General features: G+C 42.1%; 2 protein-coding genes across 4 annotated transcripts; both read left to right on the top strand.

Moving 5' to 3' along the window:
• The first annotated feature begins 1066 nt into the window (after positions 1-1066).
• On the top strand, positions 1067-8602 carry TMEM129 (transmembrane protein 129, E3 ubiquitin ligase). The gene is made up of 4 exons (XM_033061130.2): positions 1067-1567; positions 2567-3041; positions 5304-5463; positions 7969-8602. The coding sequence occupies exons 1-4, from the start codon at positions 1363-1365 to the stop codon at positions 8215-8217; spliced, it is 1089 nt and encodes a 362-aa protein (XP_032917021.1). The 5' UTR covers positions 1067-1362; the 3' UTR covers positions 8218-8602.
• A 5247-nt stretch (positions 8603-13849) lies between these two features.
• On the top strand, positions 13850-25080 carry LOC116997005 (histone RNA hairpin-binding protein-like). Of its 3 annotated transcripts, none has more exons than XM_033061185.1 (12): positions 13850-13908; positions 15451-15567; positions 16753-16857; positions 17212-17343; positions 18083-18232; positions 19046-19183; positions 19784-19900; positions 20296-20403; positions 21478-21591; positions 21902-22015; positions 22759-22942; positions 23792-25080. In XM_033061185.1, the coding sequence occupies exons 1-10, from the start codon at positions 13856-13858 to the stop codon at positions 22005-22007; spliced, it is 1140 nt and encodes a 379-aa protein (XP_032917076.1). In that variant the 5' UTR covers positions 13850-13855; the 3' UTR covers positions 22008-22015; positions 22759-22942; positions 23792-25080. The 3 variants fall into 3 exon arrangements, with proteins under 3 accessions (XP_032917076.1, XP_032917077.1, XP_032917078.1); XM_033061186.1 differs by having other exon boundaries at positions 22776-22942; XM_033061187.1 differs by having other exon boundaries at positions 17224-17343.
• The last annotated feature ends 825 nt before the right edge of the window (positions 25081-25905 follow it).

Raw genomic sequence — 25905 nt, forward strand, 5'->3', positions numbered from 1 at the left:
TGGAAGGTGTCGCTGCCCATGACGGGGATTGGAATGAGATGAGATTTAAGGTTCGTTCCAACCCAAATGTTTCTACGATTCTACAGTCCCAGCTGTTCTGCTCCAACATGGTTCTGCATGAAATCACAGAAATAAAACTTGCTGCTTCACAACCCGGTTTTTATTACTGAACTTCACAGTTCATTCAGCACATTAAAACAGTCCGTACTGTTGAGTCACCAGACAGCAACAGCGAAATGATTGTTAAACAATAAACTTGCTAACAAGGGTGTCTTTCAGAATGAAGTAAGATGCGTGATTTTACTGACGTAACCATCCTCAAGAGTCACTCAACAACCATGAATTCCCGATCTCCACCACAGCAGGAACACATCAGCCACCTGCCAGCGTTAGGATGTCACATTCCACGGGTGGCATTTACTATTGACTTGGTTTCCCATCAGTAGTACAATTACAACACCGCATGCAGCTTTCTCTGCCGTGCTTTTCCCAGTTATACAATCTCCCCTTTCTCCAAAAGAGGTTTTCCTACATTCCCTGAGAAACAGCAAATCTTGCGGCTATTAGCTATTATTTGCACTTCAAGAGTAACAAGATATTCCAGTCAGGCCTCTCCCTTTACTCTGTTCGGGAGTGTGCGAAGATACTTCAAAATATACCTCACTTCAAGGCATTTTAAGATCCTATATCCCCGTCTTATTAGAAAATATAAGAAAACATTACATAAAATACACAAGGAGAAACAAAGAGAAGCTTTTCCCGACGTTTAACAGGCCATTTCCCTGCTTCAGAAAAACGCTGCCCTCATCCAACAGAGCTCTTTTTAACGTTCATAAAGAACTGGAATCGGTTTTTTTCTGCCAAGCCTGCGGAGCGTGACCTGGAGCGCGGACAGTGCCGGGGCCGGGCGGGAGCGGGGAGCGAGCCAGGCTCCCGCTGGAGCGGGGACGTGGCTCGGGACTCACGGACAGGAGGGCGGGGATGGACGGAGGGGAGGGAGGAGATGGATGGAGGGGAGGGAGGAGATGGATGGAGGGGCGGGGACCGTCAGCGCCCGGGGAGGCGGATCGCGCATCCGGGGGTGCGGCGGGAACTGCCGCCGGAGCGGGGGGAATTGCTGCTGGAACATCCGGGGGGAACTGCCGCTGGAATATCCGGGGGGAACAGCTGCTGGAACACGGAGAACTGCCGCTGGAGCGGGGGGAACTGCTGCTGGAACATCCGGAGGGAATTACCGCTGGAGCGGGGGGTACTGCTGCTGGAACACCGAGGGGAGCTGCCACTGCCGGAGCGGCGGGAGGCGCCGCTCCCCGCTGGAGCATCCGGGGGTGCGGCGCTGCCCCGGCGCCCACGGGGCGCAGCATGGAGAGCCCCGCGGTCACCTTCACGCTGGCCTACCTGGTGTTCGCCGTGTGCTTCGTGTTCCCTCCCGACGAGGTGCGCTCGGCGGGGCTGACGGTGCAGAGCCTGCTGTCCGCCTGGCTGGGCAGCGAGGACGCGGCCTTCGTGCAGTACCACCTGCGGCGCAGCACCGGCACGCTGCTGGCGCACTCCCTGCTGCCCCTGGGTGAGTGCGAGCACCCCGAGCTGTGTGACCAGCCGGACCTGGGCTCCTGTCAGTGGCAAGCTGAACATGAGCCAGCAGTGCCCTGGCAGCCAGGAGGGACAGCCCTGTCCTGGGGACATCAGGGACAGCAGCACAGCCGGGCAAGGGAGGGATTGTCCCGCTCTGCTCGGGGCTGGGGCGGCCTCACCTCAGTGCTGGGACAGCTCTGGACACCACAGCATAAAAATGACATTAAACAGTTCGAGAGTGCCCAAAGGAGGGCACAAAGATGGGGAAGGGCCTGGAGGAGAAGCTGTGTGGGGACAGGCTGAGGGCACTTGGCCTGTTCAGCCTGGAGGAGGCTGAGGGGAGACCTCAGTGCAGTTACAAATTCCTGCTGAGGGGAAGAGGAGGGACAGGCCCTGATCTCTGCTCTGTGCTGACAGGGACAGCACTGAGGGAATGGCCTGAGGGGTCAGGGCAGGTTTGGGTTGGAGATCAGAAAAGGTTCTTCCCCCAGAGGGTGGCTGGGCACTGACCAGGCTCCCCAGGGCAGTGCTCACAGCCCAGCCTGGCAGAGCTCCAGGAGTGTTTGGACAATGATCTCACGCCATGGTGTGACCCAAGGGTGTCCTGTGCAGGGCTAAGCGTTTCATTTGTTGATTCTTGTGAGTCCCATCCAGCTCATCATCTTCTGTGATTCTGTGATTTAACCAAGGAATGCAAATTGGCTTCCTTTAGCCATATAATTGTCCTAAAACTAAGCAGCATCTCGCAGATAATTTTATTCAACAACGAAATCCAGATCACTTTCCTTTAGGTATATAATTTCGATAAAAATCAGTGATGCCTAAGAATTTACCTCAGCTTGCTTAAGATGAAAGGCTTGAATTTGAAGTCATCCAGAAGTACAGTACATCTCTTGGGGGTGAACTCACTGGTTAGATAACCATATGATTCTGGGGTTTTTTGCAGGTATTTAATTGTTTTGTGACAGTAAGTTTTTTTTTTTCCTTGCAGGTTATTACCTTGGTATGTGCTTTGCTGCACCTGAAAAACATCTTTGTTTTTTCTACCTGGCTTCAAAAGAGTGGAAAACTTTCTTCTTCTTTGCCGTTCTCCTCCCGGCAATCACCAGTGCCCTGGCATATTACTGGTCACGGAAAGGTTGGAATAATCACCCGCTAGCCCGGACACTCGCTGTTCACGCTCTCCCACAGTCAGGTTGGAGGGCAGTAGCTTCTTCCATCAACACAGAATTTAGGAGAATTGACAAATTCGCTACGGGAGCGCCAGGAGCCAGGGTGATCGTTACGGACACGTGGGTGATTAAAGTGACCACCTACTGTTTACATGTTGCCCAGCAGCAGGACATTCACTTGACGGTGACAGACTCCAGACAGCACGAGCTCACACCAGACTCCAACGTGCCTGTGCAGTTCCTCACCATCCGAGTTGCCAGCGTTAATCCCTACGTCAAGGCGTTCGATATCCGGTAAAACAACTGCTAAACCTGTTATGTTACATGTGTGCTGTTTGATGGTGCTGAGGGAGCACGTTTGTGCCCAACCTGGAGACTCCCTGGTCTCATCCCTTCCTTTCTGGTCCCTGCCTGGTGCTCAGGGCTGCTGTGGGTGCAGTTCTGCCATGCAGTGCAGGGAAGGTTGTTTGGAATGCTTCATACATGTGCAACACTGAATACACAATGGATAAACAAAGGGATTTGCCTCTTTGATCCATTCTTAGGGAGAGGATTGTGCTGGATGCAGAAAGAAATAACTGGATAAAATTAGGTGAGAGATGGAGAACAGAAATGAAAGGTAGAATTTTTGGTCTTCTAAATTTTGGGTGAGGAGAAATAGCTATTTGTCTAAAACTGTTGTTCATCCACTACTTTGGATTTTTTCCTTTTTGCTTAAGGCTCATAATTTCGTCACTGCTCAGAAGAGTTCTCACTGAACTACTTCAAGCCTAAAACAAGGAAGAAATTTTGGTCCCTTTCTGATTAATGTTCTCATAGCAGTAAATCATAACAATTGTGAACTGTTAGGGCTTGTTTTGCGAGGGCCCATGCTGTTTATCTCAGCAGTCTGTGTAACCAGGCTAAAGTACAAGTTCAGCAGAAACCTCTCAGTAGAAGGGTGCTGAAGTCTTTGTTGTTGTGTTATTAAGAGCTATTGCAGTGCTCCTAAAACTGTATTTATAAAGGTATTTGAGTGTCTTTTTGCTGTAAATTTGCATGTTAGGAGCATTTATTAGGTAATCAATTAATTAAAAGCAGGCAGATCCCCAGACTTGTAGGTCTGCAGTGGGGCAAGCACGAGAAAGGCAAAGAGGTGATTATAGTGAAAAAACAGGTGAACAGAACTCAGAACAAGAGGTTAGTTAAGGTAAGCATGACAATGCTAACAAAATGGTCTTTTATAGACCTGTGACAGTGGTGACCAAATTAGTATTAAACAACTAATTTTCTTTTGCAAGCACTTCAGTGCCAGAGTGGTAAAACTACATCCCCAGCTGAGAAAATCATGACTTGTTTGACAATTCCTTTTAGGGAAAAAAGTCCTAGGCCCAAACTGTATTTTGTGACTAAATAGAACAGCATGAAGAAGTGTGTTTAAAAGCTGTTCTAATAAGATGTCAGTAATAGTAAATCTCTGCTAGAATGTAGCAGAATCATACAGGATCATTGTATATATCCAGAATCAGAATTAAGTACAGTGAGATGTTTCTGGAGAAAAAATGCTTTTGTGCAGGTGGGCCACATTTCCCTGCGTTCAGTGTGAATTGTTCCTCTGGATATAAATGTCTCAGCGTCTGTTAAATTGCATTATCCTGTAGCAGTAAAAACATTGGAGACCACTGAGAGCTAGAGCTCAGCCAGCCTTGCATTGTGCTGGGCTCTGGGAGCTCAGTGAACGATAGGAAAACTAGGGCAGTCTTCCCAGGACTTCTTCATGAAAGCTGTTTAATGAGTGGAAGCATTGAGCTGGACAGTTCTGACACTACAATTCAGAACTCTTACGGTAAAAAGGGATGACAACAGGGATGTGTCACTGTAGGATCTGTGTGAGGTCTCAGGTGCCACTTGAGTGCTGTGGGCATCACTAAAATTTAATTTACAGAAGCAGCTGGTGTGAAACACAGCTTGCTGCAGCCTTAAATCAGCAGTGGTTTGTCACCTTTGTGAAATTTCTGGGATTATGTTATGATACGATCTAAAATTGTATCATAAAATCACAGAACCTGACAGATTGACATTCTTCTGCTACTTATGTAGTACTACATCACCTTGTGATGCCCACTGCATGATGTAACTGATTTTCCTAACTAAACTCCTCAGGAGTTTATAATTAAGGATTTAGATATCATCTAGGTAAATAGGCATGAAAAAGATGACAGAAATGGTGCCAGCAGCACTTTGCAGATAAATGCATGATTTATGTACCTGTGTTGCTTTTGTTCATGCTGATTACTTCAAAAGCCTTTATTTTTGTATGATGTTTTAGCTGATCTCTGACATACCCTGCAGCAATCTTACACAGATATGAATGAGGACAGCATGTTCTGTTGACCAAGTTGTGCCAAAACCAATAACTAAACTGCAGAAGAAAACAAGAAAACACAATGCTGTGTATTTATTCTGACTAATAAGCACCAGCTTTTCTGTGGATTCACTTCCTTGATGTTAATCTCTGCAAGGTGCTATTTGGGTGGATAATCATGGTAATATTTTGCTCCATCTTTTCTTCTTCAGGTTGAACTCCACAGAGTATGGGGAGCTCCGGGAGAAGCTCCGTGCTCCTATCAGCAATGCAGCTAATGTTGTGATCCATCAAAGCCTTAGTGATTTATTTTTAGAAACCTTTACATCTCTGGTGGAAATAAACCAGACATACCATGTTCCAAGCACTCAGGTGAAATTTTCTATCTATGTGAGACTGTAATAATTATACTTTCAATATAGATGAGTCTGTGATTACTGTGTAAATGATAAATGTTTACCTAGGGCTATCTCTGGTGAATTATTAAGAGAATTAATTGTTGTGGGGTTAACAAAAAGGTTTTATTAAAAATATGGATTAAATTATAAATTAGGATTAAATTATAACTATTGTGTGATTACTGCTTAATAATCCCCATTTAATAATTAAGCAGTATTCAGTCAGTAATTAAATGGTAATTGCACAGCAGTTAAATGCTCTACTACTTTTAATAATTCAGCTATCTTGCATACAATATGTTTTAGCTCTAATACAAACTGTTACTTACCTTGCTGTAGATAACAGAGACCAAGTAAGGGATCTCTTGATCTCAAGAAATCCTTTGGGAGTTCTCCTGCCTACCTGAGGCTGCCCTGCAGGAGAGCTCCATGGGCTTGGGGGCTGCAGTCACTTACTGCGAGAGTGACTGGTGGTTAAAGTGCCCCTCCATGTGGGTGTACAGCTGTAGGATTTACAGTTTCATCTCATTGGCCCCTGATAAGACATGGCCTAGATTCCTTAACTTCCTGAGAAGATACAGCCAAGCACAATTTCTTAGGGTCTGCACAGCCAAGGCTGACTCCAGTCAGTAATGCCAGAAACTCAAGTGCTCTTTGCTCAGTCAGGGTGATGCTTCCCTCACAAATACTCACCTGCTGTGTCAGTAAACTCAGCATAAACATAACTCTGGCTGCTGCTTCTGTTCCTGCTATGAGGAACAAACTATTGAGAGCATTAGTGTTTTGAGACATGAGAAATAACATAGTGAAATAAAGTCTCCTGTAATAACTGCTACGAAAATGTTACGTGGACACATTTGGAAATAATGATGTTGCACTTGCAGAAAGTTTATGGGGAGCCAGAGCCACAGCTGTTGTTGCTGTCCTTTAGGCAGTTTGTTCCAATACAGCTTGCTTTTCTAGACAGCCAGGTTTTGCTGGATCTTCTGCTGAAATAAACTAATGATTCTTAATTGGGGTTTGCTTTAGTTATAATGATTATGGCTATTACTATATGGTGTTAATTATAACAGCACAGAGTCCTACCTCCAGTAATACTCACAGAGACCTGATCATTAATATACTTGTGCAGCAGTTGGAAGTGTGACTGGAGCACTGTCCAGAGGGAACCAATTAAACCAGTTCTTGTGACCCTGCAGGGAGTCCTTGTCCAGTGGTTCAGCTAATGGAGTGAAGGGTTGATATCTTTGGTAGTGCTGTGCAGCTAATATAGTTTGTGAGCTAGCTAAAATAAAACTGGATCAGCTGTGTCTGCACATTATTTTGTGTTCTGATTGCACTGCTAGTGAAAAGAGACGGCCATAATAAAGAGAAGACATTAAAGCTGCTTTCTTGCAGAGCATTTAATTTGTGACACATTTAAGTGGCAGCTGAGCTACTGAACTTGGGTGATAAATGAGTGATAAATGATAAATGACATCATAGATGATGATAAGGATGTTAAAAATGCAACATTGAATCTTTTCCAATTCTGAAGCTCCATTAATATGTTAAAAAATGTTAGTTAATCTTTCTATGCTAGAATTTTTCTTGCTTAAAAGTCAAGACCTAATTTCACAAGTTAAAGCTGAGTATAGCTTGTGTTCATCTGGATCTGCTCTGCAGCCCAGCTGACAGTGCAGCTGAGCAGACACTTGAGCTGACAAGGAAAGAGTCACTGGAGTTGGGAATTAGAGACCACAGAGAGAGCTGGGTTTTGTTCCACCAGGTGCATTTTGAACAGATTCAGGTCTCTGTGCCTATTCCATGTGCTGTCTTTTGAGCTTTGTCAAGTTCTTAGACAGTTGGAAATGTGGGAAATACTAATTATTATTTACTAATTGTAAAACACTTCATAACAAGATGTTGTCCCCATATGCAAGTTCAGGTGGCATAATTAACTATGGGCAAAATCAGTTATTTCAATTTTATCCTAGAAAAATTAAGTAAGTTTCTGGACCCTCAGGATGAGCATCCTTGTGTTCAGTACAGCCCTGGTTTCCTCATTTATATCTCTTACTTAGAAAGATGGAAGATAAAAACAGCCATTTTCTATTTTAAGTGGTAAGAACTGTTTGCTTGGTTTGTTTTCCTTACTTTATACTGGTATGTTTTATGAAAAATAGTTTGAATGAAAAAGCTGGCTGCTTGCTTACCTTGCTGTGGCTGCTGGAAGCTCTTCAGAGAGTGAAGGAACATTTATTTTTCAGTCATTTTTGTTTAATCATTAGTCTCATGCAGCAGTTCTGGGTTTTCTGTTCAAAGAGAAGCTTTGCTGTCATTTGTTAGAGAGTGTTCTAATACAACCATTTGATATCCTTTGGTGGGGCACTTTTGCCTTGATTATTCTGGCATAGATGATTTTCTAAAAGCCTTTGAGGAGCAATAACAGCAACATTCTGTGCAGTTCACAGTTCTGATGGTTTTTCTCCTCCCTCAGGAGCTGGAGCCATGCATAGGGTGTATGCAGACCATTGCCAACATCAAGCTCATCAAGAACTGCCAGGAGCCCAACGAGGGGGAATGCCAGCAGTGCTACTGCCGGCCCATGTGGTGCCTCACCTGCATGGGCAAGTGGTTTGCCAGCAGACAGGACCAGCAGCACCCAGAGACCTGGCTGTCGAGCCAAGTGCCTTGCCCAACTTGCCGAGCCAAATTTTGCATTCTAGATGTTTGCCTAATACGATGAGTAGTAACTGGGGTATGTTTGAACTTTTTAAATTTGACTGTGTTTCATAGTGGGTTCGGTTAAAGACCTGCTAGATCTGCTTCTGAGACTGCATATTCTACCAGGGTACAAACTCTAAAGGTTTCTTTTACAGTGTTGAAAACAGATGTAAATATTTTCAGTTCCTTTCCACTTCTACCTGTATCTGGATTTTACTCACCTGATGTCAGCTTCTGGATTTTAATTTTGTTTAAACTCCTGTTTTCCTTTCTTACATTTTGGATTGGAATAAGGTTATCGTTCTATATTTGAAGTACTGTTGTTTTTTCAAGTTTTAATGTAGGTTAAATTCTTTACATTTTTAAATTTAACTTGGGTTTTGATTGTTTAATAAAGGGCTAAGTGACAAAATTGCTTTGGTTAGACTTCATTGATACTTCTGTTATTCTGTAATCCAGTTGTAAAGTTACTATTCATCTTTGCAGTTCTCAGACAAATGCACCAGTTGTGTTTCTTCATTTGGAAGGAGCTACTTCCACTACAGCTACTCACAAATGGTTGCAGTAGGCTAAGAAATGTAATCCCTGAAGATTTACAAGGCCTGTAAGGACATTCTATTCCATTAATTTGCCTCTAGCATACTTTTTGATGGATGTCTTTATTTCCACCAACAGAAGGATTTGTCAACCCATTTACCTACATAGTTAGATGCTGTTGGTTTCTAGGAACTACATTGCTTAGTGTTTCAATGTTCTTTAGGAGATGGGACATTTTTACATACATTTGAAGAGAATGTAGCAAATATCTGAGCTTTAATTTGTAATTAAAATTAATTCACAGGTGGGTGAAATAGAGAAAAGAATACTTTAAAGCTTTGGTCTACAAGAATAAAAGCTCTTTAATACCTCCCACATAAACAATCAAAAGGATCTTACCAGTAAATTATGAGTAGAGGTGGCATGCCAGTGATTATATGACAAGCCCTTGATTACCATGACAGGCAACTGGTTTGAGCAGGAACAGGTGGCAGGATGTAAAAATGGTACAATTTTGGAAGCACAACCATGGAACATTTCATAAGTCCCAGCTGACCTACAGTGAATGGGTGTGAGTGGGTGAATACACCCATCTGCACTTGCAGCCAGCCAGGAAATGGTTGTAAGTGTGGTGCAAGCAAGAATTCATAGAGGGGTAAGGAACTGAAGTCAGATCTGACAGCATTGCTAGAAAATTAACATTTAGGTGTTGGTGTTGGATTTTAACATTGGAATTTTAAAATAATAGTCATTTGTAAAATTCAGACTGGTTGAGTTTAAGAACATTTATTGCTCCAGCATATCTCAGCTGCTTTATATACATCTACTATGCAGTTGAGTAAACTACCTGTTAATAACAGTGATTTCTCTGTTTTCCATTACCTGCTGTTTTGGATTGTACAGAGTGAAAATGTGACACTAAGACAGGTTGTGTGGATTTATCTCTTTTTCCCAGAGAGATCTTCAGTGGCATGTCACTCTTCATCTGAAGAGAATTAAACTGAGTTCTGGAGTTTCGAACAGATTTGTTGGCAGGTCTGAAAACTAATAAAAAAATCTAGGAGCCAATCAGCAATTGAATTTAAAATATTTTCTAGTACTTCTGTGGGAAAGTTACTTCCAAATTTAAAATGGTCTCTGTAGGATTTTTTAACTTTTGGAAGGTTCTTACAGGACCCAGTGGTGTTGTCTGACATGCACCTATCACTACACAGCAGCCTTTACAAAAAAGCATTTTGTAACATTTGCTTCTGAAAAGTTTACATAATGTGGCATGGATACAAAGGATGTGGCCTTTGAAATACTTGCAGAAGAGAGGTTGGATTTGGAAGCTGTGTTTTTGCTACTGCCAGTCATTCACTTCCTACAGCACTTTGCCTGTTTGGAATAAAAATATTTATTGTAAAGATTGTGAAGCTAAAATCATAAAGGCCTTGAGAGTCTTAGATGCAAGAAGTTGCAGATGATTTACAGATTAAAACCAGGTCAGTTGCCAATAGTATTTCATGTAATACAAGCTTTAAATTCCTCATTGCTCTTGCAGTGGAATCTACTCTGAGTTAACAGGAAGTTTTCACTTCAGTGGAACTTTTTGTTCATCCTACCTCTTTTGTCAGTATAAAAGTACAACAGAGTAACAGTCATAAATGTTTTATACTCTTGCATCTTTTAATGCTCTATCCACAGAAGTGCCTCTTAGAAAACTTAGTAATAATTACCAAAACAAAACCACAGTTTATGTTAATGACAGCATCTGACTTACATTCCTTAAAACAAGTAATTTTCCCTAAGTTTAAATTCTCAAAGTAATTGGACATTCCTCCAACATCTGTGAGCTTCTTAAAGGCTATGTTAGAGAAACAACTTGTTAAAAATCCTATGAACATGAAAATAATACAGTACAAAAATAGGCATTTGTCTTTGTGATAGCTTCATGTTGTCATCCAAAGAGCCACATGTACATACAGGCCAATTTCTAGGGAAGATCCTCTCTGTTTGCAGTAAAGAACACACCACTGCCTCCCACACAATCTTGATACATTTAAATATGAGGATTGAGTTTAGAATCGATTTTCTTACAGCATTTTGTAAAAAAACACAAAAAAACCTCAAAAAAAATTAAAAACCCTAAGTAATGCAAGTGGCTAAAATATTTCCTGAAATAATTTTCTTTTTTATTACTGTGAGTAAATTACTAATAGTGATTTAGTTTTGCATTTCCAGCTGTATGCTTTTCCACATCACTGACTTGTGGGTGGGCAGTGTAGTAATCTGAAGTATATTATATAAATGAGATGTCATTAAACCAACAACAGCCTCTTGGTAGACTGTGTCAGTACAAATATGAGTGTATCACGTGTAGCCCAAATTTCCTGGCATGCTGCACCTCAACAGGTCTTTCTCAAAACATGGGTCATGCCTATATTATTTATTTCCACAGTTGTATTACTTTGGTAATTGTAGTGTTCCAGAGCACATTGGGAAATATGTTACCTATTGGTTTTTTTGCTCAACATAAAAAGTCAACCCAAAAAACTTTTTTTTTTTTCCAAGCAGGAGATATTTTTAATCCATTGTATGAGTACAGTTTTTCTACCATGAGGTTTGCCATAGCTTGAAACCAAAATACCAAGTTACCATGTGATGTCTTCAGTATGAGTATTTTTATTGTGTTGAAACTGGACCAAGTTGCCCAGAGAAGTTGTGGCTGCCCCATTCTTGGAAGCACTAAAGGGATTGAGCAGGACTTTGAGCAGCCTGCCCTAGTGGAAGGTGTTCCCTGCAGCGGGGTGGAATTAGATGACCTTGAAGGTCCCTTCCAACTCAAACCTTTCTCTGATATTGTAAAACTTGCTAAACTGCAGCTAAGCACCATCCAGTCAGGACAAACCTCAGTAAGACTGAAGTTCTCAGTGCCATTTTTAAAGAAATGTTTTTAGCTGTTTAAGGAGTTGAGATACAAATTCTCAAGCTCTTACATGGATTACAAGACATTTTCTTCCAAAGACATACTGCAGGATTTATTTGTGGGTTTTGGGGCTGGTGGGGTTTTTTTTCTAGATAGACTACCTGTTTAAAATGAACAGTATTATTTGGATAGCCTTCAAGGAAAAGGCTAAATACATGAAGTTAATCTTAAAACTCTCTGAAGAGCTCAATAAAAATGTAGTCAATTCTTTGTAAGACTTCTGGTTTTAATTTTAACGTTATGTTTACCACATAAAACTTTATATGGGTAGAAACAGCTTATCTGTATGCAGTGCCTTACCTGAGAACATGGGAATAAATACAAATAGGGTTTAAATTATCCTGAAGGTACACATGGTAAGTCCTTGGATGCATTTTCCTACTACAGCCTGAATGCAGAGGGTTGCATAAATGGAAGAAGGTTTGTATGAAATCTCTGTAAGAACTTCAGGAAACAAAAAGCCTCCCAATACTTTTCACAACTAGCAGATGGGAAGGAGCGACACAGGATATCATGAAATCAGCAGGGGCAATGACTAAAAATTTGTCTTTCCAAGGAAGCACTGCCATGACCAATGGTGTGTCCTATATAAAACATTTATTTCATCCTGACCTTGCTGAGATTTGTTACCGAGCACCAGCAATAAAGAATCTATCACATTACAGTATCACATTACTGTAAGAGGACTTATTGGAGTGTGTCCAGAGGAGAACCATGAAGATGTTCAGAGGGCTGGAGCAGCTCTGCTATGGAGACAGGGTGAGAGCAGGAGGTGTTCAGCCTGGAGAACAGAAGGCTCCAGAGAGATCTTGGAGCACCTTCCAGTACCTAAAGGGCCTCCAGGAAAGCTGGAGAGGGACTTTTGACAAGGCCATGGCATGATAGGACAAGGGGAAGTGACTTTAAACTGAAAGGGAGTATGTTTAGATTAGATATAGGGGAAGAAATTCTTTACTGTGAGGGTGGCTGAGGCTGACCAGAGAAGCTGTGGATGCTCCATCCCTGCAGGGATCCTGTCCAAGCCCAGGCTGGATGGGTCTGAGCCTCCTGCTCCAGGGGAAGGGGCCCCGACCATGACAGGGGAGTTGTAACCAGAAGGTCTTCAGGATCCCTTCCAACCCAAACCATTCTGTGATTTTATGAAGCTGGCTAGCCTGCAGCCAAGTACCATTCCAGCCAGGATAACCCCAGTAAGACTAAAGTTCTGAATGCCTTTCTTAAGAAATGCTTGTTGACTTTGAGCTATTTAAGGAGTTGAGATATAAATATTGGAGCAAGTTATCTCTCAGGTCCTTTTCAAGCCAAACGGTTCTGTGATTCCATTAATGGTATGAAATGTGGGACACATTCCTGTAGCTTGGACAGCTTGTGGTGGCCACTAATCCCTCACGACATCTAGGAGAAAAATAACTTGTCCCAAAACGAATCCTTGGCTTTGCTATTGGCTACGCCGTGATGTGGGAGCTAGTTTTAATTTTAAAGTTATCTTTATCAGGTTAAACTTTAAAAGGGCTTTCCCTGCATTTGCGAGCGGAGTGGGCCGGGGGATGCAGCTCGAGGGGGGACGGTGTGAGGGCAATGGTGCCCTCGGTGTGAGGGAGCTGCGCCCGGGCCCTCACAGGGGAGCAGGGCGCTTTTCTGCCCTCCCGTCACACCGAGCAGCCCCTGTCCTCACAGGGGAGCAGGGCGCTTTTCTCCCGTCCCGTCACACCGACCAGCCCCTGCCCTCACAGGGGGGCAGGGGGCCTTTCCCTCTTCCCGTCACACCGACCAGCCCCTGCCCTCACAGGGGAGCAGGGCGCTTTTCTGCTCTCCCGTCACACCGACCAGCCCCTGCCCTCACAGGGGCGCAGGGCGCTTTTCTCCCCTCCCGTCACACCGACCAGCCCCTGCCCTCACAGGGGAGCAGGGCGCTTTTCTGCTCTCCCGTCACACCGACCAGCCCCTGCCCTCACAGGGGAGCAGGGCGCTTTTCTCCCCTCCCGTCACACCGACCGGCCCTCCCGCAGGAACACCACAGCCCCGGGCTCTCCCGGCTCTGGCACCGCCCGGGCCGCGCCTGCGCTCCCCGCGGGAGGACGGGCCGCGCCTGCGCTGCCGCCGCAGCCGGGCCGGGCCGGGGCCATGTTCGGCCGGGCCGCCGCCCGCCTCAGCCATGTCCGGCGGGCCGCGCCGCCCGGGCGCAGCGGGGCCGGGCGGGCTGCGCAGGTGGGAGCGGCCGCGGGGGGACGGGGAGCGGGGCGGGCAGCGCCGCGCTGGGCGGGCGGGGTGCGGCGCTGCCTGTCCCGGGGTGGCTCCGGAGGCAGTGCTGGCTGTGCAGCCCCTGCTCCTCTAGCGAGCCTTATCCTGCAGGCTCGCCCCCGTGCAGGGGCTGCTTCGGGCACTGTGTCGGTGTTGAGTGAGGGACCAGCAGCCCCGGGCAGGGCGTGCGAGCTCGGCGAGACGCCCCAGCCCGGCTGGGAGCGCTGGGGCTGGGTATGAGACCGGAGCGGGCGGGCAGTGCAAGGCAAATACTGGAATGTTTCTAAAAGACGTAATTTGTGATTATCATTTCTCCTTGCATATTCAAGCAATGTCGTACTTATGGCATGTGTCATAGTATACCTAAAATGGCTTAATTTTTTTTTTCTTTCAAGTCGTTAAACCGAATAATTGTTTAAGGTGGTTAGAGCAGGGTTTTATTGGTGCATTGTCTTTGCGAAAACTGACCGGGTTTGGAAGCGACCTTTTTGCCGGGTCTGTGACTCTGAGGAAGCTTTTGTGCTGTGTGTTGTTGGTAACTCGGAGCCCTCTGGGAGCAGGAAACTCCCAAGCCAGGCAGGGTGGAGGAGGAAGGGAAAGAAAACAGCAAACATGGGTGGTTAGCACAAAGTAAAATATCAAAAATCCTTCTTCTCCCTTGTTGAACTAAGGGCAGCGACCTGGCACGTCCAGGGCAGTGAGTTTGCTGTTACTCACACATACAGAAACACGATTTATTTACAGAGCACAGGCTACAGTACCACATCGTTCTCTCGGACAGGTGTGCCGGCAGATCTGCTGCCGTGGTCCTTAGCCAGACACCAGGTCTGGTGTTTGTAGATGATACAATTGTGTTTTGTTTAGTGACCTGTCATTTAAGATGTCAAAGCCGCCAGAGCCGAGGAGGAGACTGTAGAGAAATCACCCCTTAAGCAGTTCCTGGCTGAGCCGCCAGTGTGTCGTAAGCACTACAGTCAGCTCTTGTCCCAGGCTTCCTTGTGAGGGCTCTGCAGCCGCATCTGGTGAGGAATTTCCTGTGTAAAAGTGCTCCCACATAAACATTTGACCTCCTTCTCCTTAACCATTGCGTGGAAGTGTAGTTTCTGGAGTTGCCTTTTCTATGAGTTTGCTACCGGATGGGGCAGTAAATAAATGTCAAATAATGCACTGCTGACAGAGGATGGTCTGTGGATGTTGGCATATGTCCACAAGTCCATAAATGCTGGTAGCTGTCCTCAGTTAGGTTTTTCTTCCTCACCATTTTGTTTGCAAAAAGAGTATGCTTTTGGTTATCTAAATATTATCTATTTATTAGAAAATTTTGGGTGTCTTAATTGCATTAGTCAAAGATATTTTCTCAGCAATTGTGCTAACACCTTTGTGAAGTATGTGTTGCCTGAATAAGTGGATACAAATCACATAGCTGTATGCCAAATCAGATTGCCCATATTTGATTTTTATAGGCCATGTTCAGTGAGCTGATTTCAGATGAAAATTCTTGTTTTTTAGTTCTGTGCAACATCCACACTGCTGGCATCAAGAACAGGAACGTAGAAGCTACAATGATTCAGATTCTCAGGTGTTCGAGGAATATCAATGTGACCATTCAGACCACTGGCTGGAGAGGTAAGGAATAAATGTAATTTTTTTTAAATCTCCACTTTGCTGCACTCTTCTTTAGGACTCCAAGAAAAGTTTGGGCATGTTTAGATTGAGTGTTTTCTTATAGTAGAGTAGCACAGAATTAGGAGATGAAACCTGCATCATGCCTAAGGAAGACCATCCAGTTTGTCTCATTGCAATACATTCCATAGTATTAGCAAGTATTCAGAATGAAAGGGAGAAAAGCTATGTACTGAAGCAGTAGTTTAAGCCCTTTATTGCTGAAGTCTTCAATATTAGTATAAAACTCCCAAAGAAGCCCTTTCTGTTATTTTCATACTTTGCTTATGCATCTTTATGTGTAAATGTGGGCAGACCATTTTGTCTCTTCACAGTCCACTTGGTGTATTTAACTGTACTGCAGTTTTTAGTGAGCACATTTTTTTTCCCCTACAGTCCATTTTATATTTAGGTAATTATATTATTATTTTCTTTGGCTTTTGGATAATCTAGACTAAAAACCCAAGGTGGAAGAAGTGGTTGAGTCTGATAGCAAGGGTGAAAAGTGGTGAGTGGTGAGATATGTGCAGAAAACAGAATGTAGGAGGAAATGTTTTACTAAGGGTACATGAAAGTATATTTTAATGTAATTCATACATTCCTACATTCCACTGTATGAAGGTGATTTTAATTTTTGATGACATGTTTAATACTGCTTGGTTAATGAATGAATCTTTTGAAGAGCTTAGGAGAGGCCTTGTATTCAGGGGCATTTTCTATGTCTTTCATGTGGTCATAAAAAATACTAACAGTATGGCATGAGTGTGAGACTTCAGAGGATGTGCCAGCAATGTTTTGTGTTTCTCTTTTGCTGAGTAGATATGTTCCTTTTCAGTGTGGAATCTTTGTCCTGTCCTAAAATGACATTGTCAGCTTGGATGGTAATTTCATCTGTTGATGTGAAACCATTTAGGCAAAGCAAGACTATCAGCTAAATCTGCTTCTGTATCACTTACATGACTTGTTAAATGTTGAGGCATTAAAATTGGCAGAAGAGGGCAGGCTGAAGGTGATTTAGAATTGAAATGGAGAAGGAACATACCCATGGTTATACGGTTGTGGAGCTGGTTTTGTCCATTATTGATGTTTCTGTTGATTAAATGTGTTACAAGCAGCAAATATTCACGTTGAATTCCCATTATTTTCTAGCTCTACAACATCAGAACATTCTAGGCCACTTTCCAGTTGTCCCAGCTGGAAAGGTAGCACTGAAGAAGGCAAAACAATGAGGACATCAAATAAAAAAATGACAAAGTAGGTGTTGAACTATTACTGCTTATTGTTGTATTGGTTTTAGCAATAACTCTCTGATGATCTCTGACTATTTCACATGCATTAATGAAGAATTGAAACCGCAGACATATCAAGCCTGAAGGAAGCCTTAAGGAGGGAGTAGCACTGAAAAGTTTTATCTCAAAAGCTACTTGTGTGATTATTTGAGATTCAGATTTGATTAGCACAGCTTTCACTTCTGTGAATTAGTGATGTAAGAGTTGTGCTCACTGTCTGTCATTAAGAATACAGGGCAGTTCTAGAATATGTGTTTATGTAACTTCTTATATAGCTATTAAAGTTCTTTTCAACTTAATTCTTATTTTTATTTTCAAATTCTGTTTCAAGTGACTCTGCTAATCCAGCTGTATGGGAAACTGATGAAGTGGTCCTGAGGAGAAGACAAAAACAGATCAATTTTGGAAAGAATACCCTCGCATATGACAGATACATTAAAGAAGTTCCAAAGTAAGTTGCACCGTGTTGCAGATTTCCAAATGAGTTCTTATTTGTTCCTGCTGTGTGTGTAGAGTAGCACACAGTCTTAGTTCTCTTCAAATTGTTTCTGGGTTTTTTATTGCTGAGTGTGACATTATATGATGTGTGATATCTCTGGGTGATTTGAGTCAGCTGTCCCAGCTCTTTTCCCTCTCAACTTAGTGTTCACTCTCACCTTAGTGTCTGTGGGGTGGGGAAAGGAGAAGGCCTTGAAGCAATGTCCAAAAATCAGTGTGTTTATCAGCACTGTTTTAGTGATCTGTGCAGAACACAACCCTGCAGGGACTGCTGTGAAGGAAGGTAACTCCATCCTCAACAGACTCAGTACAACACTAAATAAGAGAAGCTGCACTTAACTCTGGAAAAGTGAAGTAGAAGGAGCTGGATTTTTTAGGATAATATTGAAGAGTATGACTTATGCTTCTGTTTCATCGTTGTTCATGGGCAGTAGGGATCTGCTTTTGGCAGCTGTCAGAGTGCTGGACTGGATGAGCCTCCAGTCTGACTCAGCACATTATGGTTGGTTGTTGCTTTTGTGATCTATTTTTGATAATATCTTATAATACACACATTTCAGTTAAGTGTTTAAAAATACAAACATTTTATTTAATAGACTGCTGATGCTTGTGAGACCTGAAGGACTAAGGATTCTTTTTAAGGAAAAAACTCCTTATGTTCTGAAATAATAAATGTTACTGTGTATTTACAGGAAAGAGAGAATCCCAGGAGTTCACCCCAGAACTCCCAACAAGTTCAAGAAGTACAGCCGTAGGTCCTGGGACAAGCAGATCAGGCTGTGGAAGATAGCACTGCATGCCTGGGATCCTCCTGCTGAAGAAACCTGGGATCTGAGGCCTGTGTATGTTATATGAGTGAATTAAGTCAGGGCTTAAGGAATTAGAGGAGGGCTATGTAGTTCCTTTAGAGCATTCCTGACTGGGGGAAAAAAGATCAGGCTCAAAATTGGGGGTCTTCTTGGATGCATTGTTGGCCATTTGAATTCTGTTAGTCTTCAAGATATTCCGGTTATTTGGTTTAAGTTAATCTGCAGTCAGGTGTTATGGGGAGAATGGCATTTGGTCTGTCTGCAGTAGTACATTCCCTTCCCCTTTGTATTTACACTGGTGGGCACAAGGTAACATTACTTTCCTGGAAAGCAAGAGACATAAGCAGAAATTTGGTGATTATTGTTCCTTGACTTTGATAACTTTCCATCTTTTCTTTTCCTGATGTCAGTGGAACCACATGTCTCCTACAGTGCCAATATGTTAGAGGATTTGAGATGTTTAAGTAGATGGGAAAGAGATTTCTGTGTTCTTTGCAGGATGGTGGCAACTGTGTTCAAGAAGGAAATATTTTTGTCTTTTCACAGCTTTGAATTTCTGTAACAAGGCTAGCTCTACTACTTAATACCACCTCATATTTTACAGGATTTGGAGTAGTAAATTGGGAGGAGAAGAGTGAATGGAATTATCTTAGCTGTGTATTGCCCTGTGTAAATAGTTTTACCTTTGTTATATTTGACCTGTGGTAAAAGTTGCAGTTTTTGCACCATTTGGGTGTCATAGGAGATGTTAGTTATTACTGCAGCTTAACTGTTTTCTGTTTGGAGCAGTAAGCTGAATGGGTAGATTTTTAAAGGTTGTTTTATTTTTTTTCCTCCTGTGTGTAGTAGTACAGAACCTTCAGGTAGTTCCCAGGAATGGTTCTGCAAAGATGAGGATGTTTCTAGCTCCTTTGTGTTTGATGAAAAGCAGAAGAGGAATGATTGTGAAGATGAGTGCACACAGACTGCCTACACGCCTGAGAGGTATGGGGAAAACTTCTGTGCTTAACTTAGGGAAATAATTCAGTACATGTCAGTGCTGTCAGGTTTTTGTAGGAAATGTTTAGTATGGAAGGGCAGTTAATACTCACCTTTGGAGTTTGACACTTTTGCTGTTTGAATGTAATCTATCAGTGGAGAGAACATTGAAAATGGAAAAATTACCAGCATTGTGGAATTGCATGATTTAACAGAAGAAAATGCCGTGGTTTGTTCAGCTTCTCAGTTTATACAGTGGAATACTGAGGTTTCTTTAACCACTGCTGGAATGTTTGGAAAGTAGGGGAGCTTTTTCAGAAGCAGGAGTCCTCATCCTAAATAATATTGTGCCTGTCTGCAGGGAGAGTGACTGTGACATGCACTTCCCTTTTTACTGAAATATCTTGTCCTGGGTTGATGTGTGTGGAGCTCAGAATGGTTTTGCTTCCAAGATGTGAGTGATTTGCTCAGTGTTACTCTGTGTGACTGAAGAATCATACCTCAAAAGAAAACTTCCTCTGTAGCATATGCTGTTATTTAGCAGAACACTGATAAATGTTTAAACACAGATAAAAAATGTTACATGTGTAAAATCTATTTTTGTAGTTCCCGTTCTCCTGATTCTTCTCCAGTATGGAAACGCAGAAAAAGAAACAATTCTGACTCCTCTGTGGTTTCAGAGAGCAAAAGCCATTATCTGCAGATGTACCACACACTGGAAAGGTATGAAATGATTCTCCATGTGGGAATTCATTGATGATATGAGCTGAGTTTTAGAATATGTTTGGAATTTTCCCTTTGTTAATAGCTTTAATTTTATCTAAATGTGTGTGATTTAATGAAGAAGGGAAATCATGTCAGAATAATTGTGCTGTATGATAGCAAATATTTACAGTGTTCCATTGCAAAGTGTCAGAAGACACAGCACAGGTTGTATTTCATGTGTAGATTTAGGCAACACTGAGGGTTTTGGCAGTTTAGTAGACATTTCATGCTAACCTTAGTAAAAATGTTCATACAGGTATGGTTTCTTCTCTCTACTTATACCCCTTCTGAAATATTAAGAGGAACTGTGTTACCACAGTGCATGGATTCAGACATTTTCATTTTCTTCCCAGCCTTGCTGGCTCAGGACATCAGGAGGCTTTTTCAAAGTGCTCAGAGTGGGAAGCCTTTGGTGAGAGAGATGAAGTAATGACAGTACACCAAAGCATAGGAATAACAAGGTAAATACTCTAGTGAATATGTTATTTCTGTTTATTGCTTATGCTGTAAAGGTATCTTTTTAATCTTTACCTTCACTGGTTACTACTAGGGGGTTTTTTTAGTCTGTTTTTTGGTTTTGGTTGGTTTTTTTTTTTTTTTTGCCTTACCTTTTCTTCCAGCACATGGTATGTTCAGTTGTTATTTCTGTTCTTTGAGTGTCTTGGTTTGAAACTCAGGTGTCTACTAAGGAAGGCAGGAGCCTCTCTTGAAATGGAGAATGTAAACCATCTAAACCATCTCCCTTCAAATTATCATAATTTTGAAATTAAGGGAGCTCTCAGACAAAGATAGGGGAATAGGAATAACAGTTCTTTACTAGAAAAATTAAAATAAAAATACTGTAATGCAAAAAAACCAAAACACTGACAGAGTCAGAATGCAACCTGACACCCTGTCAGGCAGGGTGTTGGCAGCAGTCCCATTAAATGGTGGCTGCATCCTCCTGCAGTGACAGATGTGGTTCAGTTGGAGCAGTGCTCCTGTAGAAGGGTGCAGCTTTCCTCCGAAGGTCCAGTGATGATCTGGAAAGGTCTGGTTTTCCTCTGGAATCCAGTGGAAAAAGGCTGCTCTGATGTTACAAATCTCAGTTTTTGTCTAGGTAGGGAATGCTTGGCTCCTCCCCCTGGGTGGAGCATCTCCCAGTGGGATGATGTAGTTTTATCAGTCATGCAGTGGGGCTCAATGGGCCATTAAAAGAAGATAACTGCTTGGAGGAAGTGGAAAAGTTAAAGAACCCTGCCCCACCTGGTTTTAACAGATGGTGGTAGAATACATACTTTTGGTTACATCCTGCATTGCAGTCCAAGACATTGAGTTTACTTGGCTTTTTCCAGTCCAACTCTCCATCTGTTGCTTTCTGCTAACTCTGCTAGGTATGCTGGAAAATGAAAGCCCCTTTCACACTGCCTTGTGCAAAAAAATTGGAAGTTTGCCTCTCACTTCCTCAGCCTAAGAGCTGGAAGCTTCTTCTCTGTCTCCCTAGAGATTAATTTGTTTTGTAATGACAGCAATGATAATTGCTTGTTTTTATGCAGTGACCCAATTCCAGCAAGCTGTTCTTCAGGATGGAACACTCCAAAACACAAGAAATCCAGCTTCTTTCTGCCTGACAGCAAGACTTGCAGAGATGCAGACTGCAGGCTGGAGAGGTATCAAATGCAGCTCATCAGCTGGGGTTTGAGGGGTATTTTGCATATTATTTTAGAATCTTAGTTGCTTTCTTGCTGTAATTCAATCCTAGCATTTATTATAAACATTTGATTTTAAATTTTTATTTAGCTGTTGTTTGCTATTTGTTTTAGGGATGCATTGATCAATATTTATATGTTGTGTGGTAAAATTCTGTCCTTATGTTTTCATGGTATAGTCTGTGTTAATGTAAATGGATTGTAGCTGTATTTAGTATTTAAAAGTTACCATAATAAAGCCATTTAGTCTTTGAGTTGTTTCTATTTGTAGGCTTAAACTTTGTAGCAACCTATTGGAAGGACATCAGTCAGAATACCCTGACAGAGGATGGGAAAGTGCAAATGCTGAAGATACAATATTGAGGAAAAAATTTTAAATACCGAGGTGAGTTTGTGGTGACAACTTACTTGATCTGTTCTGTTTCAGTATCCACAGTATCATTCCACAGAATCCAGCTGTTCAGTTCAGGCAGATCAGTTTCTCTTTTATTTTATTAGTGTTTTATCCCATCCTCTTGCACTTAATACAGCATCTTAATCAAAAGCTCTAATGCTTCAGACTTACCAAACTGAAATTTTTACCTGTCAGCCAGAAAATGTGTTTTTATCTCTCAAATGAAAAGTGCCAGCTTTTTAAAGTACTTCAGTAGTACCTTTTCTATCTCTCAATATTTTTGTGATGAAGTCACTACTTGGCATTTGCCTCAGTAGACTTTAGTGAAAATTTTTTCTTGACCTGTAGATTCCTGTGATGCATTAATAGGATGGGTGATAATCTGGGTCAAACAGATTTTATTAGCAGTCAGTCTTTTGTGTCATTTGATTGTCTTTGATCTGCTACATTTGATGCAGGCTCTGAAACATGGACTAGGATATAAATGTTAAATAGTGGTCTTTGAATATTTTGCCTTTTAAAACTCTATAAGAATATGGCAAAAATTAGTTTTACACTTAGATTTTTGGATTATAGCAATGTGAGGAAAAGGCAGCTAGAGATTTTTAAAAATTACGATGATGACATTTTTGTTTTGTCTTTATTGATTTTTAATATAAATTCTTTGAACATGAATAAGATTTGACATGCCTTCACTTTTCTAAAGTGCTAATTCAATATTTGAAAATATCTAGTCTCTCTTTGTATATAGAAGTATTGAAGAAGGAATTTCCCCTGTGACAGAAAAAAACAGGGATGAAGTCTGATATCAGCAGATCAAGTCTTGGAAAACTGGTGCTGTCATGTTGGATCTGCACTGAAAGAGGAAGAGATTTACAGTCAGCATACGTGCAATCAACATAAGGTGAAATTATTCAGGTAAAAGAAGCATCTCTGTGTCACAGTTAAGAGCCTTTCTGGTTTCCACATAGTTGATATTTAGCTTTTTTTGCAGTGGTCTTTGTTGTAAATAAGGCTGTATTAAGGAGTGTGTAGATTCAGTAGGTTTGTAATCACTTGTTCTAATTGAAAAAAAATGCTCTGTTAGATGCAGAATGTATAAAGTGAATTAATACCTTCTCTGTGGAGCAACACATCGGTTTTCTGGGATGGAAAGATCAGTATTTAGAGCAACATTGCCTTTAACCTTGGCTTTTGGATGTGATGAGCTCTAACTCAAGGGTCAGGAACTTTATCTGTGGAATTGTGATCTTGCTTAAAAACCAGATAATGGTTTACATGGTAGAATTCCACACTACCTTCCCTTTTGCTAGAAGAAAATTTCTCTCTTAAATAGGAATAAATGTGAATGCATCTGGCTGCTTTCTAGGGCAAAAACTTAGTCAATAGGATACTTAAGATGTGGTGGAAATTTGTTAATAAAAACCTGTTTTATGAATTAATAATGACATTTAGATGAAAATGATGCAAGGGGAGGGAAAAATAAGCTCAGCTGCTTCCTTTTCTCTCTCACAACTACTTCAGGAATGTAGGCTGTCTAGTACTGTATTTTTTCAGTAATTTCTGTTCTTAAAATGTTCCTACCAGCTGTAACACTTTCTTTAGTGTGGACATGGGTTTCTCCTTTGTACTGTGCTATAAGCTCACCATATGCAGTGCTCTCTTCCATTAACTGCTACTGTAACATAGAGATTAAAAGAGGAAATGTTTTGTTGTTGATGCCTGGATATAGCATTTATAAAATACTGTTACCTGTTTTTTGTTTAGATTTCTCCAGATCTTTATAAGGATAGATTGTTTCCTGCAAGCTGTGCCTCAAGTGTAAAACTTCAGATTTCATGAAGCCTGTGCTGCAATGACAATGGATGTTCCTCAAAGCTTTTATGAGGACATTTCTGCTGTGCCTGTGTTGGCAGGTGACATGTGCATTATCTTTCAAAGGCTGCTTCAGGTGATGGATCCTGCCATTCCCTCTGGAGAACTTGTTCCTCAGAGTGTGCTGATGTGTCACCAGTGAATTGGTCCAGTGTTGAGTCAGACTGAAAAATGCAACCCCTCCAAGCAAGGATCCCCCTCTGCTCCACTGGACCAGAACTGGACATCCAGCCTGAAGAACTGCTTCAGAAGAATGTAGATGATTTCAGCTTTCCTCCAGTCATTAAAGACAGGCTGTTCATAACTTTGGGATTGGGTGATCACCCATTTGGCCTATTCACTGTTCTCTGAAATGTATTAAGCTGGCATTTTCCTAAGCCAAGTGAGAGAAGAGAAAGGAAGAGAAAGGAAAGGTAGATGGTTTATTAAAATCAGATCCTTTTCTTGAAGGGGCTGAGTGACTGTTAACAGCAGCACAGTTTAAATACCTGGATTTTGCTTTTATGTGTGTTGCAGCCTGACCCAAAGAGCCAGTGTACAGTTAAAGAGTAGTGCCTGTTGTTCCTACAACTATTGGGGATGAATAGCAGTATTTGCAGGTGTGGAGCTGCTCTTGTCCAGGCTGAGGGTTGTGATGGTGTTGGGATAGGCTCTCCTTTTATTTTACTCTGCTAGCACTGTGTGCAGAAGTTTTAAGTGAGAGCTGTGGTACAGTGGTTTAGACTAAATTCATGTGCCAGTTACAAGAATTTAACAGTCCTTGTGTAGCATGTGCTGGGATACCAGTGAATGCTAGAGCTGGGAGTTGTCTTTCTGCAGGAATTTGGTTTTGCTTTCCCATACTGTGGGGCTGGCAATGCCAAGGGCCAAGAGCCCTTTGGGCTGCTGATTTGGGGGTAAGCTGCTTCCTCAGAAACTACTCTCACTCCTAAAATGTTGTTTCCAGGCAGGCTCACACATTTTTCCCAACACAAGATTGTATCAGTCACACACCACAGAGCACAGAGCGTGTGTGTACAAGGGACACATCTGTACAGCACTTTTCTAAGAAGTAATATTTAGAATCTTGTCCAGTGTGCATGTTTACTTGTAATTTATGGTGATTGTAAATAAGGGAATGTGTTACATTTTTGGCAATTTGCCTTTATGCAGAAGAATTAAAGACTTTAACTTTAAAAATCCTTGTTGGTCTGCTTTTGCAGTTGTGTTGTCAGTTTGATTATAAAACGAATATGTGACTTCAGTAGTCCTTTCTTCTTTGTTTTAGGGTGTTTTGTTTGGTTTTGGTAGTGATTTTGGATTTTTAGTCCTTGCTAAAAGGAGAAAAGAGGAGTCTTCAGAGATTAAGATTAGACTCTTGAAGGCAGTTTACAATTCTGGTTTTGTCCAGCCCCTCACTTTGTTTAGGGCATTGTAACTTAGTGGAAGGGAGCAGCTGAAGTCCCAGCACCCATTCTGCCAAGGAAAGGTGTCCTGCTGGAGAAGATGGAACTGCTAGGTGAAAGTAATAGGCTGTTGAGAAATACTTAAACTCATGTTAAGTATTTTGTGAGTATTGAGAGCCGTTAAACTTTTGCCTATAGTGGACAGGGGCTGCAGTGGATTTAGGGACACATCCATAGGATTTGCAGTTCAGCAGTCCTTAAAAGATCTTTTTATTTCTTGGTTGAAGATATTAGACTAGACATGGCATAACCAATCTGGCTGTGGCAGTTAAATTATGGACAGATTTATTCCCTAATCCAGATTCTGTGTGCTTGAACAAGCTGTGGTAGCACAAGGGAAGGAATGAAACTGCAGATGAAGTCTGAGGTCTGCTGAAGTCATTCCATGCAGTGCTGCCACTGGTGGTAGAATCATGCTGTGTTCTAATTAGTAACCTCATTAGTCAGAACAGAGCAGTCAAAACTGGAATGCAGCCTGTCCATGCACTTGTTTACCTACCCAAGGCTGGCTGGCACAGTTTACAACTGAGGTAAGTGAAGCAGAAGTCTGGCACTCCACCC

This window comes from Catharus ustulatus, chromosome 5 (genome assembly GCF_009819885.2).
Source record: "Catharus ustulatus isolate bCatUst1 chromosome 5, bCatUst1.pri.v2, whole genome shotgun sequence".
NCBI classification, from domain to species: domain Eukaryota; kingdom Metazoa; phylum Chordata; class Aves; order Passeriformes; family Turdidae; genus Catharus; species Catharus ustulatus.

What these genes read in the sequence shown, in the direction of transcription:
- TMEM129 (XM_033061130.2), top strand. Translation starts at nt 1,363, where the DNA reads ATGGAGAGCCCCGCGGTCACCTTCACGCTGGCCTACCTGGTGTTCGCC. An exon ending in GCACTCCCTGCTGCCCCTGG is followed by an intron (nt 1,568 to 2,566) that starts GTGAGTGCGAGC and finishes TTTTCCTTGCAG; the next exon opens with GTTATTACCTTGGTATGTGC. An exon ending in GTCAAGGCGTTCGATATCCG is followed by an intron (nt 3,042 to 5,303) that starts GTAAAACAACTG and finishes TTTCTTCTTCAG; the next exon opens with GTTGAACTCCACAGAGTATG.
- LOC116997005 (XM_033061185.1), top strand. Translation starts at nt 13,856, where the DNA reads ATGTCCGGCGGGCCGCGCCGCCCGGGCGCAGCGGGGCCGGGCGGGCTG. An exon ending in ACCTGGGATCTGAGGCCTGT is followed by an intron (nt 18,233 to 19,045) that starts GTATGTTATATG and finishes TCCTGTGTGTAG; the next exon opens with TAGTACAGAACCTTCAGGTA. An exon ending in ACTGCCTACACGCCTGAGAG is followed by an intron (nt 19,184 to 19,783) that starts GTATGGGGAAAA and finishes CTATTTTTGTAG; the next exon opens with TTCCCGTTCTCCTGATTCTT.